Source organism: Hyla sarda, chromosome 1, assembly GCF_029499605.1.
Source record: "Hyla sarda isolate aHylSar1 chromosome 1, aHylSar1.hap1, whole genome shotgun sequence".
NCBI lineage: Eukaryota > Metazoa > Chordata > Amphibia > Anura > Hylidae > Hyla > Hyla sarda.
Genome location: NC_079189.1, coordinates 174,897,537 through 174,913,778, shown reverse-complemented (window position 1 = coordinate 174,913,778; position 16,242 = coordinate 174,897,537). Strand labels below are relative to the sequence as shown.

The window sequence follows — 16,242 nt, the reverse complement described above, 5'->3', positions numbered from 1 at the left end:
CAAAGGTTCTACTCCAAGTGGGCACAAATGCTAGGATTTCCAGAGTCTGTCTTAACAGACTGTAGACTTTCGGGCTGCCTAAGGCCAGGACCTTTGGGCTGCGAGCCCCAGCTGACAACTCTCCCTTGTCACCCGACAAATGGGTACCTGATCATCAAAGGCGAATCCATGAGGCTCAGGAGATCTTCAACAAGAAGATGGAGAAGCTCGACAGAGGCAACATGATGACTACGACGGCCATGCAGCGACCAAACCCTTACTCGTTGGTGACAAAGTATGGTTAAAGAAATTTCCTAGAACAGACAAGTTGGATTCCATCTGGGAGACAGAACTTTACACGTTAACGGCTATTCCCTACCCTGAGTCTGATGTCTACAAACTGCGGAAGCCCGATTGTGAACCACAGGTCATCCACAGGAATCACCTCAAACTCTGTGAGAAAGAGGACTTGTCAGTGCTTGTGCAACCACCGCCTCCTCCACCTGTGGCGCCTGTTCTAGAATACGTTCCTGGTGAAGGGATACATCTTTCTATGGATTTCCCCATGTTTTTGCCAACACAGCCGACCTACATCTGTCAACCTCCAGCTCCTGTCTTGTCCCCTCTGGCTATATACCTGCTCCCATGGTCCCTGCTCAAACTATTCCTGTTCAACTGGAAGAAATGGTCCCTGCTAAAGCAGTTTCTTCTCAATCAGAAGAAACACCTGCTGCACTTCCGGATTTCCCTCAGGATCCTGTTCCTCAAGAGGTGGTGCTGTGCAGGTCTCAACGGTTCACCCAGGGACAACTACCTGCTAGGTATCAAACATAAAACAAATGTACATTGTATAGCCTGCAAGAAAAGTATACATATAAAAATGTATAGTCGCTAGGAATATATATAATACATATTGGGGGAGATTTAAATCAAAACTTGTCCAGAGGAAAAATTGCTGAGTTGCCCATAGCAACCAATCAGATCGCTTCTTTCATTTTTGAAAAAGCCTCCAAAAAATGAAAGATGTGATCTGATTGATTGCAATGGGCAACTCAGCAACTTTTCCTCTGGACAGGTTTTGATAAATCTCCCCCATTGTGTACAGATAGTGAGTTAATGTACCGTACTAAAAAATTGTCTTCAGTCAGGACTGTTTTCTCCTAGTCAGTATGTAAATACTCCAGTCCATATCAATACCAAAAATGTGTATTGTCAGTACTAATTGTTTTTTCTGTCCAATGTGCACAGGGTTTTCTTGTGGCCAGAGAGCAACTGGTGAGCGTAAGTACTGTGGGGAAAAAAAAGTATTTAGTCAGCCACTAATTGTGCAAGTTCAAAAATAAAAACAGACTTAAAAAAACGGACAATAACGGATGCAAACAGATGTTATCCGAAATTTTCTTTTTTTTTTTTTGTTCTGAGCATGCTCAGAAGTAAAAATGGATTAAAAAACGGATTGAAAATAATGGATGCTAACGAATTACATTAAAGGTTCATCTGTTTCCCATAATATTCAATGTTAAATTTACTGTATCTGTCTTTTTCTCCCGCTTTTTTGATGGGAGAAAAAATACTGCATGCACCGTCTTTTCTCCCATAAAAAAAAATGGAAATGAACGGAGACGGGTGCAAACTGATGTGAAAGGATTGTAAGGAAATCCCATTGACATCAATGGTATTATTTTACATCCGTTTGTTAGGCTGCGTTCACACGGCCGTTCACATCTCCCGTCAAAAAAAAAAAAGGACAATAACGGATGCAAATCTGTCACCGTCAGCTGACCTCTGTGGAGCGGTTGCAGGCTATTGCTCGGACAATCGCGTCGCACCCCACTGCCATCGGGGCTGCGAACCCAGTGTGAGACCACTATTTACTATCTGGATATACGGGAGAATTTACTACAGCCGCAATACATCGGTCCACGCCAGTGACATTTGTATCTGTTTGGATCCATTATTGTCCAGTTAATAAACCAAAAAAAAAATTTTTTTTAGCTAGTCTCTAGATCAACCCCATAGAAAACCTTTGGAGGGAGTTGAAAGTCTGTGTTGTACAGCGACAGCCCCAAATCATCACTGCTCTAGAGGAGATCTTTATGGAGGAATGGGCCAAAATACCAACAACAGTGTGTGAAAACCTTGTGAAGACTTACAGAAAATGTTTGACCTCTGTCATTGCCAACAAAGAGTATATAATAAAGTATTGAGATTAACTTTTGTTATTGACCAAATACTTATTTTCCACCACAATTTGCAAATACATTCTTTAAAAATCAGACAATGTGATTTTATGGATTTTTTTTTCTCATTATGTCTCTCATAGTTGAGGTATACCTATGAGGAAAATGACAGGCCTCTCTCCTCTTTTTAATTGGGAGAACTTGCACAAATGGTGGCTGACTAAATACTTTTTTGCCCCACTGTACCACTGTAAGGGGAAGTCAATGTTGTTCCTACCGCCATATACTCAAAGATTTCTGTGTTTCAGGGAGAAGTAGCAAAAAAGCCGAAGGGCCCAGTAGCACAGGCATCAGGGTAGAAAGCCTCTGGCAGCCCGATCTGTAAAATGTCTAATGTGTAAATGGTTTAATCTATGTGTATGCTATTGTCAGTATCTACAAATGTTTATAAGCTTTGAAATGTCAGTAACAGTACTATCTAGGTTAAGTTTTGGTACTAAGGTACAAAGGACCCTTCATGACAAACGGTTACAACAACAGTTACTACTTTGTTTACATTCTATTGGAGTATGTAAGGACATTAGTAAAAATGCCACATGAACTCTTAGAACTGTTTACAACTGTTTATTAATCTGTGAATGACATTTGGATTAATGCCCCAGGAAAATACATAGCCCTGAGAAGGACATTTCAAACAATGCCCTAGGAACTATTTTGCTACTCTAACTTTGTCCCATAAGGCCATTTTTACACCATCTGCTCTCCAGGATGTTACGCCGAGGACAGCTTTCCTCTAAAGGGAGAGTTTGTGGTGACCCAGCACAAAATCATGTGTTCTTCTGTACTCCTGCTCATCCTGTGTGGCAGATGCTGCTCCATGTCTGTCATGGGTCCCCTCTCCTCAGAACTCTCTATAATGCACTATATAATTTAGTCATATAAGGGTTAATGTATTTGTATTATCTATGTACTTGTTGTCTTAAATCTCTTGTTGCTAAGGACCTTGTTGTTAAGGGGAGTATGCAGTGGTGAACATGTGACTTATCCGGCCAATGGGAACCCATATATAGTGAGGTCAGAGTTCAGTTATTCAGTTCTGCTGAGGTACAGTTTGGTGAGGAGTGTAGTCTGTCAGTGAGGTGGTTCCGAAAGGAGGCCTGAGGCCTAGTCCAGCAACCACGCATCAACTACAAGTTAACCCCACTACCGAGGTGAAAGTCAAAGCCTTGCGGTAAGCTTACAGTCTTGGGAATATTATAAAAGTCAAGTCCAACAAGTTAGTAAAGTCCATGTCTCTAAAGTATAGCGTGGGCTGAATCAGTCATGTGCAGCACAATTAACTATAAGTCCCAGCAAGCCAATAAGCTTTCCTAAATTCACCCTTCTACTCCTTCACGCTAATCTGAGCTATAACGGATTCTACCATCTTTCCAACCTCAGTAAATCAAGCCAGTTAACTGTAACCTTGCGTCGGAGTGATTATTTGCCCCGTACCTGGCACAGGTGAAGCTGGCCTATCTTGGGTGGTTTATAGGTCAACCACGCCCTGGCGTCACGATAAGGTTAATTACCCATTAAGAACAAGTTTCAAAAAGGTGCAGCTCACAACAAAAAGTGCGAGGTAATTAAAGCTATAACCGGTCCCCACCCGCGTCCAAGGAAAAATAAAAATCTAATTTATAGCTTTTACCTCAAGGACCTCACCATCTAAGGTGCATAATGATATGTGTGGAAACGTAAAAAAATTGAATAGAAAACAGCATCACTGGTATAAAAATTTAATTCAATAAAATAAATGGATAAACTACACATATAAAGGCACTAATAAATACCCCACTGAGCCCTAGTGGAATATCAATAATAAATATATAACTGTAGAATGCTAGTTGAGCATATATGTATCTGCAGTCCGATAGTCCGGCACCTAGTTTGAAAGTCCCGTTTATGGAGCGGATGATAAAAGTGCGCTTGATAGAAATATTATAAAGTCAGACTCCAGGTAGTCGGTAGATTAAATAATGAAAATATTGAAAGAACAATAATGGTTGTATTTCTCACCGCCTGGTTCTCACTGGCGTGGACCGATGTATTGCGGCTGTTGCAAGATCTCCCGTATATCCACGAGATAGTAAATAGTGGTCTCACACTGGGTTCGCAGCCCCGATGGCAGTGGGGTGCGACGCAATGGTCCGAGCAATAGCCTGCAACTGCTCCACAGAGGTCAGCTGACGGTGACAGAGCCGACACTCCAGCAGGAGTGTCAGCACACACGGGAACGGTGTCCCACATGGGGATCTGGGATCCAGGAGATGTGAAAGGTGAGATGCCGCCAAACAAAGCAGGAAACTGGAGCCTGGATTAACTCCTCAAATGCGGATACTGGTGGTTAGGTGCGTACCAGTGAATAGTGTGAATAGTGCCAAGTCCTAGACGCGTTTCAGGGTGCTGGGAATTATAGTCCTCCGACCCCTTCTTCAGTAGGCAAATGTAATTGGCAAAAAAGTAGGCAAAAATACACATTTGCCTACTGAAGAAGGGGTCAGAGGACTACAATTCCCAGCACTAGACATGTGCAATTCGGTTCGGCACGAATGTTATATTTAACGAAAATTACCGTTTTCGTACATTCGGAGCGATCCGAATGAACGAAAAAACATCTTGAGCATCTCCGAATAGCGCCGATAATACGAACAGCCAAACAACGAATACCTTCGGTGAACAACGAATGCGTTCGGTGAATAACGAATGCACTCGTTAAATAACATCGTTCGGGGAATAACGAATGCATTCGGGTAATAACGAATGCATTCGTTAAATGACGAATCATTCGGAAAATAACAAATCATTCGGGAAATAACATTCGGGAAATAACGAATGCATTCGTTGTCCGTAAACGAAAGTAAAGTAATAATTCTGCATTCTTTTAATTGGTCCTTGGGAGGTCATATGATCGGAGTTCATTGTCACATGGTACCATATGGTAACTTTTAGCCAATTAGCTTATTCCATTCAATCCCTACTGTATTGCAGACAGTAAGGCTGTTTTATTCAGTTGTGAGGTAGTCCTGTGAGACTGGCTGGTGGTGTTACAGTTGCAGTGTGTGGAGAGAGTCACTGGATTTGCAGAAATGGACGGTTTACCTGATGATAACTTGGCTTCTGGCACAGAGACAACAGGCAAACAAGCTAAGGTAACACCTGCACTTTTTTACAAAAGAGGATCAGCAGCAAGGCCTGCAGCAAAGTCCCATGCTTCATCAAGTGGCCATACTCATCATCATATCCAAGAAAAAAATAAGACAGCCACCACTAGTGCTGCTACTGTGGCCCTTAATGTCTCGCAATCTGTTAGACACCAAGAAGGAGAGGGAAACAAGAAGCAGGGCTCACAATCAGACATGGACATAATGCATTTAAGTACGCCTCTTCAAGGTGTAGACATTGGAAGCATAGAAGAGGAGGTACCCCTTGATTTCATTCATGATGTGTCCAGTCCTGAACAATATCAAAGTCCTGTATCGCCACTCCTATTTACAACTGACCTTCCAGAATCATCACCACCATCATCCTCTGGCTCTTTAGTTGTAATGGATACACCACCCTCCCATTCAAGTAGTGCCACCGTCCCCAGTACAAGGCCTCCAGCTTCCAAAAGCAATCCCCTCCTGCAAAATGCCCCATCTGCACAACCCGGTTCCAGTTCCAGCCGGAAATCTAAAGTTTGGGAGCATTTTTCAATAGTTGGTGATGGTAGATCAGCTAAATGTAAGCTATGTGGCAGGGAAGTCAGTCGTGGTAGAGTTATAGGGCATCTGACTAATTCTGGCATGAATCACCATTTGCGCACACACCACAAGCCAGTCCTGTTAAGAGAAGACAGTGGGTTGTTGTCACCTCCACCCAGTAAAAAAAGGGCAAGTGCTAGTTCCAGTGCTACCATCAGCTCACATAACCTGGACAAGGGGCACAGAGGTGAAGCTGTTGACCCCAGTCAAGCAAAACAGCCCACCTTGGATCAATTTAGTGGATTTCATTCCAGGGGGATTTCAAGACAGCAGTCCCGTAAAATTACCCGCCTCATTGGCGAGCTCATAGCCGTCGGGGGAGCTCCCTTTAACATGGTGGAGGGGGAACCGTTTAAACGTCTAATGCAGGCAGTTGCACCCCAGTATGTAATTCCATCCCGTACCACATTTAGTCGCAGTATAGTACCCTCCTTACATAAATCTTGTGTGGAGTTAATAAAACAGGAGCTAGGCAGAGCCACAGGACAGTCTGTACATTTCACCACAGACTTGTGGAGTGCTCCCAGTGGGCAGCATGCCTTCTTATCACTAACAGCACACTGGTGGCAGCCCATTGTAATGGAACCAGCCCAAATTACATCAGGGCCAAGAAGCACAGGAGCTGGTGTTGTAGAAAAACAAAATCAGGGGCACTGCTCATTCCTACTGCATGCAGAGGTTTTAGATGAGCAGCACAGCTCGCATAACATAACCCGTGCATTACAGAAAATGGTGGCAGAGTGGCTTGGGGAGCAGGCAAATACACAGGCGAAGATGGGGTTTGTGGTCACTGATGGGGCAGCCAATATGTTAAAAGCACTGCGGGATGGCAAATTTGTTGGTGTCCGATGCTCCGCCCATGTCCTCCATCTTGTAGTAAAGGCAGGTATAGATGACACCACTGAGAGCAATACAAAGCTCTCTGAAGTGTTAGACTCCTGTAGGAAAATTGCAGGCCATTTTCATAGAAGTGTGAAGGACAGTCACATTTTCAGGCAGGAGCAGATTAAGGCAGGTCTTCCTCAACACCGCCTGAAGCAGGATGTAAGCACCAGGTGGAATTCTACATTGGACATGCTTGAAAGAATTCTGGAGCAACAAAAAGCTATACATGCAATGTCACATGAGCATGTCATCGGTGTGGCCAGACCACTTAGCAGGGAGGAGTGGAAAATAATAGCTCAGGTGGTGACTGTACTAAGCCCCTTTCGTGCAGCCACAGAAAACCTAAGTCAAGAAAGTGCAAGCTTGGCTCAAGTCATCCCCCTCTTTACCCATCTTGTTAACAAAATGGATGCCATCCTCAACCATAGAGAAAACTTGCCTGGAGGATACATAGTACCTGATGTTGCCACACTTGTCAGGAGACTGCATGGACAATTAAACCGGAGGATCACAGAGCTCACTGATGCTTGCCCTGAATTGATGCTTGCCACCATGTGTGACCCCCGAATTAAGGGCAAAATGGCACTCCAAGCCAATTCCCTAACAGGCTGGAGAGAGAAATTAATCAACAGGGTGTGTGACAGGCAAAGACACTTGGTTGTGCCGTCAGAGAGGGATGATGAGGATGATGAAGAAGAAGAGGAGGATGAGCCTGCTATGTCATCATCATCATCCATCACAAACACTGCTGGACATTCATCAAGAGCTGCTGACTTTTGGGCAGAAACTTTGCAAACCTTGGTCGGACACACCAGACAACCCTCAAGGATACCCAGAGATAAGGTTGCAGAGACTGTAAAAAGTTATTTGTCTGAACCCCATCTGGCACCTACAGCGGATAGTCTCAAGTACTGGGATGAAAGGAGGGCAATTTGGCCTGCTCTCTCCATGGTGGCCCAGGAGCTCCTATCCTGCCCCCCAACCTCTGTGCAAAGTGAACGGGTATTTTCAGTCACTGGCAATATTCTCTGCCCACAGCGTTCACAGCTGGCCCCTCAGCTCATGGAGCAGATGACTTTTCTTAAAGTAAACATGCCCAAGCTGGGATACCCTGCCCTAAGCTTTGACACCAATTAGTTATGAGTTCTACAGTTCAAGTTAAAAGTTGAAGTTCTTGGTTACAAATTGGAATGTTGGATCCCGTTGTGTTATCAGTTGTTTGAAAAAGTTAAGAAAGTGAACAGCACCATCAAACAGGTTAGTGGTCTGTCAATTTTCTTCTTAGCCTCCTAACATTACATTTAGAATGCTAATAATTTCTATTTAATTTATATCTTTCCCTCCTTCTTTTAGGATTTAGTGGACATTTAGTGGACATTTTTGTGGATACAACAAGGACGTCCATTTATGTGGTAAAGGAGATCAGCAAATCAGTGGTAAGTAAATGACAATTTTTTTTTCTTAAAGGGGTACTCCGGCACTTAGACATCTTATCCCCTATCCAAAGGATAGGGGATAAGATGCCTGATCGCGGGGATCCCGCCGCTGGGGACCCCCCTCATCTTGCATGCGGCACCCCAGTTAAAATCAGTCTCCGGGGACTGATTTTAACTGGGGTGCAGTGTGCAAGATCACAGGGGTCCCCAGCGGCGGGAAACCCGCTATCAGGCATCTTATCCCCTATCCTTTAGATAGGGAATAAGATGTCTAAGCGCCGGAGTACCCCTTAAATTACAGTAGTGCTTTACAATGCATCTGACACTTAAGTGACCTCTATTAAATGGAGCACAGATCCCAGCAGCATATTAAAAGTCACAGTGTAATAAATGTATAGCTTTAGTACCTTAAAGGGGTATTCCAGGGATAAACATTTGATCCCCTATCCAAAGGATAGGGAATAAGATGTCTGATCGCGGGGGCCCACTGCTGGGACCCCCAGCGATCAGACATCTTATCCCCTATCCTCGGCTAACACACTCGCCTAACACATGTGTGAAAGGCTTAACTCTTCCACGCCTGGAAGAAAAGCACAGAAAACATATAATGCATGAAAAACAATGTCTGAACAGGGCCTGAAACGGGAAAATGCAAAAACAAATAAACGGACATTACACCCAGGTTCACAATGCCTCAGGACCCCACCTCTCCAACTGTTGAGGTAAATAATAATAAATTAGAGTTACTATTGCAATACACATTTCATGCACTGGTGGAATCTGTGCTCTGCTATCAAAGTTATCATCAATCATGTAGACACCACAACAGGAGATCAATTTTTTCTTACCTACAATTTTTTTTAATATTTTGATGGCAAAGGCCTTGAATGCAAATGTAGCAATAAATAACAACTGTAATCATCATTTTTTGCCTTGTATGCCTGCTGTCTACAATCAGCCAGCATAATCATACCAATTGCATGTTTATATTGTAGGAAGGATTTGGCACCATTTTGTATGAGGTTACAATATACAAGTCAACATGAAACTTTGGTAATAGAATACAGAGGTAATACAATAAACCTAAACATTGCCAACATTTCTAACATAACAAAACTGTCAACCAGCCTAAAAATAATGATTCTTTAATCTTTTAGGTTTGTGAAGGTGCCCCATTGTTGCTGCTGCTGGTGTCAGCCAATGGAGGTGATTGGCTGATTCTTGATATTGCCGTCAGGAGGTCCACCCTTAGCTGTGCTGTGGCCTGAAGGTGCTGCTGGCTGACCCGGGCCAACATCACTTGGATGTCGTCAGCCTGCCGTCGGTGAAGTTGGTGCATGGTCCTATTCAAGCGTCGCATCTCCCGTGCAAGGTGCCTCGTCTCCCTGGACAACCTGTCCCTTTCTTGGAGTACCCTAAGGTACGTGTCCATTGGGACAGATGCGGGTGCTGGGGTTGGAGATAGTGGACTGGGTGGACTGTGGATAGCTGGTGAACAGGCAGCTGAGCTCAGGGGTTGGCCCATGTCCTCCTCAGGTACTGGCACATTATCATCTGCCTCAACCTCACTCCGGCTCTCCAAATGTGACAGGACAGGTGATGGTGGGGAACTGTCATGGTGACTCCTTAATGAAGCCTGGCCTTGTTGATCTAAAAAAAAATTATAATAATGAAAATTAAAAAAAAGTATTTTAAAATAAAAATCAAGTGACTGAAAACAGTTGTGTTGTTGACCATTACATGATACACAACATACTCTCCCTAAGGCTTAACAATATAATAATTAAGTTATTGTACTGGTGTATATTTGTCATCTAACCCTATAAATGTTATACACCATTATACACTACAAATATACACCATTGCAAATAGCTAACCATGCTTTTTATCACAATAGGCAATTTAGCTGAGTAATTTACATAATATCCACATTGCTATCAATATAGAATTAGAAAATACAAATTTACGAGTTGTGTGGACATGTCAAAAGATGACATTACAGTGTGTCTCATTCCTTTGACTCGCTGCCAAAGGAAAGGGGTGGCCGTAGATCACTCTATTTCCAGGCTTTCAATCATGTGACCATTTCTCAACATAGCTTACCTGTCCTCGGGGCTCCGGCGCGTCCTCTTCAGGATCCCCTGCATCGTCAGCGCTCTCCATCGTTGTCATCACATCGCTGTGCATGCCATCCTGTCATCCAATAGGAGTGGCTTGCATAGCGGCGTAATGGCGGCGACGGAGAGCGAGGATGCCGAGGAAGCAGAGGCCTTGCCGGAGCGTCGGGGACACAGCGACAGCGATGGCAGGTGACATCCAGGGCAGCGGTGACGGTCCGTAGTGGCGGGTAAAGGTGAGTATAACCTCCAATACCAGTGGTCTTCAACCTGCGGATCTCCAGATGTTGCAAGACTACAACTCCCTGCAGTGCCCGGACAACAGTTGGCTGTCAGGGCATGCTGGGTGTTGTAGTTTTGCAACATCTGGAGGTCCGCAGGTTGTAGACCACTGTCCTATACTTTACATTGCACGGATCCCTGTTGAGGGATCCGTGCAATGTTAAGTATAGGAAGCTGTACTCACCTGTCCCCGCCGCTCCAGACCGCGTCCTCACCACTCCCGATGCAGTCCCAGGGGCTTCCGATGCTGTCCCGCTGCTCCGGGTCCACTTCACGGGTCCTCTAAGAGGCCATCATATGTCAATTTGATCATATGTCGGGGCCATCGCATATCGGGGGGTTACTGTATAGGACAACAACGGGGTAGACTAGATTCCCTGACATCTGCATGTCCCAACATTACAAATAGCATAAATGCTTTAAAGGGGTACTCCGGTGAAAACCTTTTTTCTTTTAAATCAACTGGTGGCAGAAAGTTAAACATATTTGTAAATTACTTCTATTAAAAAATCTTAATCCTTCCAGTACTTATTAGCTGCTAAATACTACAGAGGAAATTCTTTTCTGTTTGGAATGCTCTCTGATGACATCACGACCACAGTTCTCTCTGCTGATGTTATTATAACACTTATCACACTTTATTTATTTTTGACCTTAGTGGGATTTGAACCCAAGTCCCCAGCACTGTAAAGCAGCAGTGCTAACCACTGAGCCACCATGCTGCCCTTCGCATACATCTGCTATGCATCTGCTATGCATCTGCTATGCATGGTTGCTAAAATGGACAGAGATGTCAGCAGAGAGCACTGCGTTCGTGATGTCATCAGTGTTCCAAAAAGAAAGGAATTTCCTCTGTAGCATTCAGCAGCTGATAAGTACTGGAAGGATTAAGTTTTTTAATAGAAGTAATTTACAAATATGTTTAACTTTCTGCCTCCAGTTGATTTAAAAGAAAAAAGGTTTAGGTTTTCACTGGAGTACCCCTTTAAGAATCATTATTGAGCTAGGGGGGAAAAATACAAATATATAGTAATACAGTTATTGTATAAGTTCTAATAGTTATTTTTTTTATTTTCTTGTTGTTTTATCAATTAATATTATTGTAATACGTAATTAATCATATATATAATTTTACTCACCAGATCTCTCTGCCTCGGATGTCTGAGCCTCTGGCAGGAGGTGCTTCTTCAACTCCAGCTCCCAGTTCTTGAAGTTGATGTTCCTCCTCTGCTGCTGCTTTTTTATTTTTTTGAGGACTGATGCCCTGCAGTCATAGTACCTGTTTGGGTTTTACATAAAATAGTTTATTCAAGTTTATCATACCATTTCCGTTTTATGACAATAAACAGTTTTGTTGAGAAACAATTTTGTTCTTTTGCTTCAATGCTCATATTTCTGCATTTATACCACACTACACAGATATAGTCAGACTTATCCTCTTTATCTTTACTAGTTATTCAAACCAATCCTTCAATTCCCGGAAAATGGCAAAATATACTATAGCAGTGTTTACCAACCAGGGGTGCCTCCAGCTGTTTTAAAACTAAAAATCTGAGCATGTTGGACTATGCTAGTATATAGTCCATAGGTCAGTGTTTCACAACCAGGGGTGCCTCCAGCTGTTGCAAAACTACAACTCCCAACATGCTGGGAGTTGTAGTTTTGCAACAGCTGGAGGCACCCCTGGTTGGGAAACACTGACCTATGGACTATATACTAGTATAGTCCAACATGCTGGGAGTTGGAATTTCATTTGGAGCAGCTGATGAGCCACATGTATGAGGGCATGATGGTAGTTGTAGTAACTAACTGCAACTCCTGACTTAAAAAAAATTACAAAAAATACATAAAAAAAATGTCACATTAAAAGGGTACTTTTTTTTTAAATCAACTGGTGCCAGAAAATTAGGCAGATGTGTACATTTTAATTAAAATATATATATATATATATATATATATTATTCCTTCCAGTACTTATTAGCTGCTAAAGAGGAAATTATTTTCTTTTTCAAACACAGAGCTCTCTGCTTACATCATGAGCACAGTGCTCTCTGCTGACATCTTTGTCCATTTTAGGAACTGTCCAGAACAGCATATGTTTGTTGTGAAGATTTTCTCCTACTCTGGACAGTTCTTAAAATGGAAAGAGATGTCAGCAGAGAGCACTGTGCTTGTGATATCAGCAGAGAGCTCTGGGTTACAAATAGTAATGAATTTCCTATGTAGAATTCAGCAGCAACTTAATACGTACTGTAAGGTTTATGGAATCTGATCAACTTTCTGGCACCAGTTGATTTAAGAAAAAAAAAAAAGTTTTCAATCAGAGTACCCCTTTAAAACAAAAACGGTACTGTCAAAAACTACAGAACGGGGTGCAAGGAGAACTAAGAAAGTTATAGGGGTCAGAATACAAAAAAATTGCCCCCTCATATGTGTATCCTCATGTCACGCATACATAATTACCGGTAGTTATGCAGATGAGCAAGCCCACTATTTTTTTGCAAGAAAGGTGGTTCCCCACTTATGGAGCATTTGCTTTAGGGGCGAATCCACGGATACATCGGTATACACTAGATGTAATTACAAATCTAGTATGTAAAGGACATATGTGTAACAAACAATAAAGGTTATAGAATGGTATACCTGTCCTAGACCAAGACCAGCATAGTTTATGCTTTGCAATATGTCTTTGCCAACACATTGATGATGATATCATAATGAAATATTTACTCACCGATGCCTGATGCTGAGAACTGTCCTGTCCGCTGTGCCACTTGCAACTTGGGACACTTTCTCCCTCACCCGGCTCCAGGCGGCCATCTTCTCCTGGGTGCCCACTGTCGTGTTGAATAACACGGATTTTTCTGTGCTAACAGCAGCCACCAGTGCTACGTTCTCTGCCTCCGTGAATTTCGGCCCTCTTTGTTTTTTGGCTGGTGGGACTCCCACTGAGTGCAGACTCTCAGACTCAGATGTGTGGCTGCCACTGCCAGAGTCCGATATTGCCCAACCACTTTGTCTTGCGATTGGACATGCTCGGACTTTACTCCTCCTCTTCTCTCCTCTCCTCTCCACGCCACCACTACACTCAGACACATCATCCGCACGCTCACTCACACATGCTCTATCACTCACATCCACAACAGCACGCTCACTCACACATGCTCTATCACTCACATCCACAACAGCACGCTCACTCACACATGCTCTATCACTCACATCCACAACAGCACGCTCACTCACACATGCTCTATCACTCACATCCACAACAGCACGCTCACCGTCACCATCCTCTCTCCCAGACACCACAGACACAATTTCTCTCATTCCAGACATTGTTTTTTTCACACAATTTACGCACAATACAATCAATTTCTCACTCTCAGTACACGCTGGCAAGATTTATCAATCTGTGTGAGAGAAAAAGGGGAGTGACCACAACAGCCAATCACATGTCAGATAATGAACTCTGGTAAAGTGAAAGCTGAACTGTGATTGGTTGCTATGGGAGACCAGACCACTCCACTCTTTCTCTCACACAGTTTGATAAATCTGGGCCACTGGGTGAAAACTCTGAGCCCCTGACTGACCTGGCCTAACTTTACTTCGGCTGTTTTCGTTAATCGTTAGGAATACAGCAACATAAAACGAATAATGTAATTTGCCGAATTCGAAAGTAAAACGAATGCGGCCGAAATAACGAATGCGACCGAAATAACGAATATGTCCGAAGTAACGAATGCGCCAAATGTAACGAATGTGTACGAAATAATGGACGGGTGTGATATAACGAATGCATCCGAAATATATTTCGGATTGATCCGAAAATGTACGGATGCATCCGAAAACAGATTGAAACGAATTACTCTATAACGAATGTGCAACAGAACCGAATTTTTTTTAATACGAATATGTACGAAACGAAAATAGACGAATTTTTTGGTCGTGCACAAGTCTACCCAGCACCCTGAAACGCGTCTAGGACTTGGCACTATTCACACTATTCACTGGTACGCACCTAACCACCAGTATCCGCACCTAACTGTGGATGTCCTGGCATTTGAGGAGTTAATCCAGGCTCCAGTTTCCCGCTTTGTTTGGTGGCATCTCACCTTTCACATCTCCCGTATCCCAGATCTCCATGTGGGACGCCGCTCCCTTGTGTGCTGACACTCCTGCCGGAGTGTCTGCTCTGTCACCGTCAGCTGACCTCTGTGGAGCGGTTGCAGGCTAATGCTCGGACAATCGCGTCACACCCCACTGCCATCGGGGCTGCGAACCCAGTGTGAGACCACTATTTACTATCTCGGGGATATATGGGAGAATTTACTACAGCCGCAATACATCGGTCCACGCCAGTGAGAACCAGGCGGCTGCAGGCGGTGAGAGATACAACCATTATTGTTCTTTCAATATTTTCTTTTCATTAATTAATCTACCGACTACCTGGAGTCTGACTTTATAATATTTCTATCAAGTGCATTTTTATCATCCGCCCCATAAACGGGACTTTCAAACTAGGTGCCGGACTATCGGACTGCAGATACATATATGCTCAACTAGCATTCTACAGTTTTATATTCATTTTTGATACTCCACTAGGGCCCAGTGGGGTATTTATTAGTGCCTTTATATGTGTAGTTTATCAATTTATTTCATTGAATTAAATTTTTATATCAATGATGCTGTTTTCTATTCAATTTTTTAACGTTTCCACACATATCATTATGCACCTTAGATGGTGAGGTCCTTGAGATAAAAGCTATACATTTGATTTTTAATTACACATTACCCTGTCCGCACCACATATAGGGATGAGATCCACAGGGAATCTGAAACACAATCTTTATGTAATAGAATCATTCTAATGGTGCCTAGGGTAGATCAAGCTAGCAAATACCGCAGGCACAATTGATAATATAAATATGATACTCACCTGTTGAGCACTCCACCAATTAAGTGCCAATACTCCAGTGGTCCCCACTGAAATGTATCACTTGTCAGAAGCTGGGACTTGTAGTACAGTGGTTCCAGTATGTATGACAGGTGACTGCTGAGGCCAGTAATTTTGAGAAGTGTCTATTTATTTGAAATAAGGGGTAAATAAAAGTTTTAAAGTAATATTGCTACCCCAGGTTTTGGTGATTTCTTGCAACATGTAAAATGGGTTTTGTACATGTTTTTAATTATGAGAATAATATTATGATAATATTATGATAACATATTAAGTAGAATATATGTGTACTGTATGTACTATATGTCTCTACGTATGACTTAAACCGTCACTGTCATTATAAAAAAACTTTTTATATTTTGTAGTACTACTGATAAGATTACTTTTTTTAAATATACATTTATTAAAAAATGTCAATTGTACTAAAAATGAAAAATGAAAATAGGCGCCACTAGGGGTCATCTATCTTTATGCAGACAGACTACTCTGTATTTTTCAGCATATTGGATACCGGCCGTAAAGTGTGTTGGTATCCAGTATAGGAGATCACCACTGCACCACTGCAGTCTTCAGCTGTTCCTAAACTACAACTCCTTTGATGGGAGTTGTAGTTTTGCAACAGCT

General features: G+C 42.8%; 2 protein-coding genes across 5 annotated transcripts; one reads left to right on the top strand and one right to left on the bottom strand.

The window, feature by feature from the left end:
- The first annotated feature begins 5,078 nt into the window (after nt 1-5,078).
- LOC130361354 (zinc finger BED domain-containing protein 4-like) lies at nt 5,079-9,561 on the top strand. 4 transcript variants are annotated; one of them, XM_056564245.1, is made up of 3 exons: nt 5,079-8,265; nt 9,261-9,334; nt 9,423-9,561. In XM_056564245.1, exon 1 carries the CDS (start codon nt 5,288-5,290, stop codon nt 7,964-7,966), a length of 2,679 nt encoding a protein of 892 aa, XP_056420220.1. In that variant the 5' UTR covers nt 5,079-5,287; the 3' UTR covers nt 7,967-8,265; nt 9,261-9,334; nt 9,423-9,561. The 4 variants fall into 4 exon arrangements, with proteins under 4 accessions (XP_056420220.1, XP_056420230.1, XP_056420215.1 ...); XM_056564255.1 differs by lacking the exon at nt 9,261-9,334 and having other exon boundaries at nt 5,079-8,086; nt 8,183-8,265; nt 9,423-9,559; XM_056564240.1 differs by lacking the exon at nt 9,423-9,561 and having other exon boundaries at nt 5,079-8,086; nt 8,183-8,265; nt 9,261-9,384.
- LOC130361376 (uncharacterized) lies at nt 9,419-14,566 on the bottom strand. The gene is made up of 3 exons (XM_056564264.1): nt 13,399-14,566; nt 11,804-11,943; nt 9,419-9,915 (listed from the first exon to the last, which is right to left on the bottom strand). The coding sequence occupies exons 1-3, from the start codon at nt 13,998-14,000 to the stop codon at nt 9,419-9,421; spliced, it is 1,239 nt and encodes a 412-aa protein (XP_056420239.1). The 5' UTR covers nt 14,001-14,566.
- Between the last annotated feature and the right edge of the window lie 1,676 nt (nt 14,567-16,242).

Excerpts from the sequence above, each read along its gene's own strand:
- LOC130361354 (XM_056564245.1), top strand. The coding sequence starts at position 5,288 with ATGGACGGTTTACCTGATGATAACTTGGCTTCTGGCACAGAGACAACA.
- LOC130361376 (XM_056564264.1), bottom strand. The coding sequence starts at position 14,000 with ATGTCTGGAATGAGAGAAATTGTGTCTGTGGTGTCTGGGAGAGAGGAT. Across the intron at positions 11,944-13,398 it reads GTTCTCAGCATCAGGCATCG|GTACTATGACTGCAGGGCAT; the intron begins GTGAGTAAATAT and ends AAACCCAAACAG. Across the intron at positions 9,916-11,803 it reads ATCCGAGGCAGAGAGATCTG|ATCAACAAGGCCAGGCTTCA; the intron begins GTGAGTAAAATT and ends ATTTTTTTTTAG.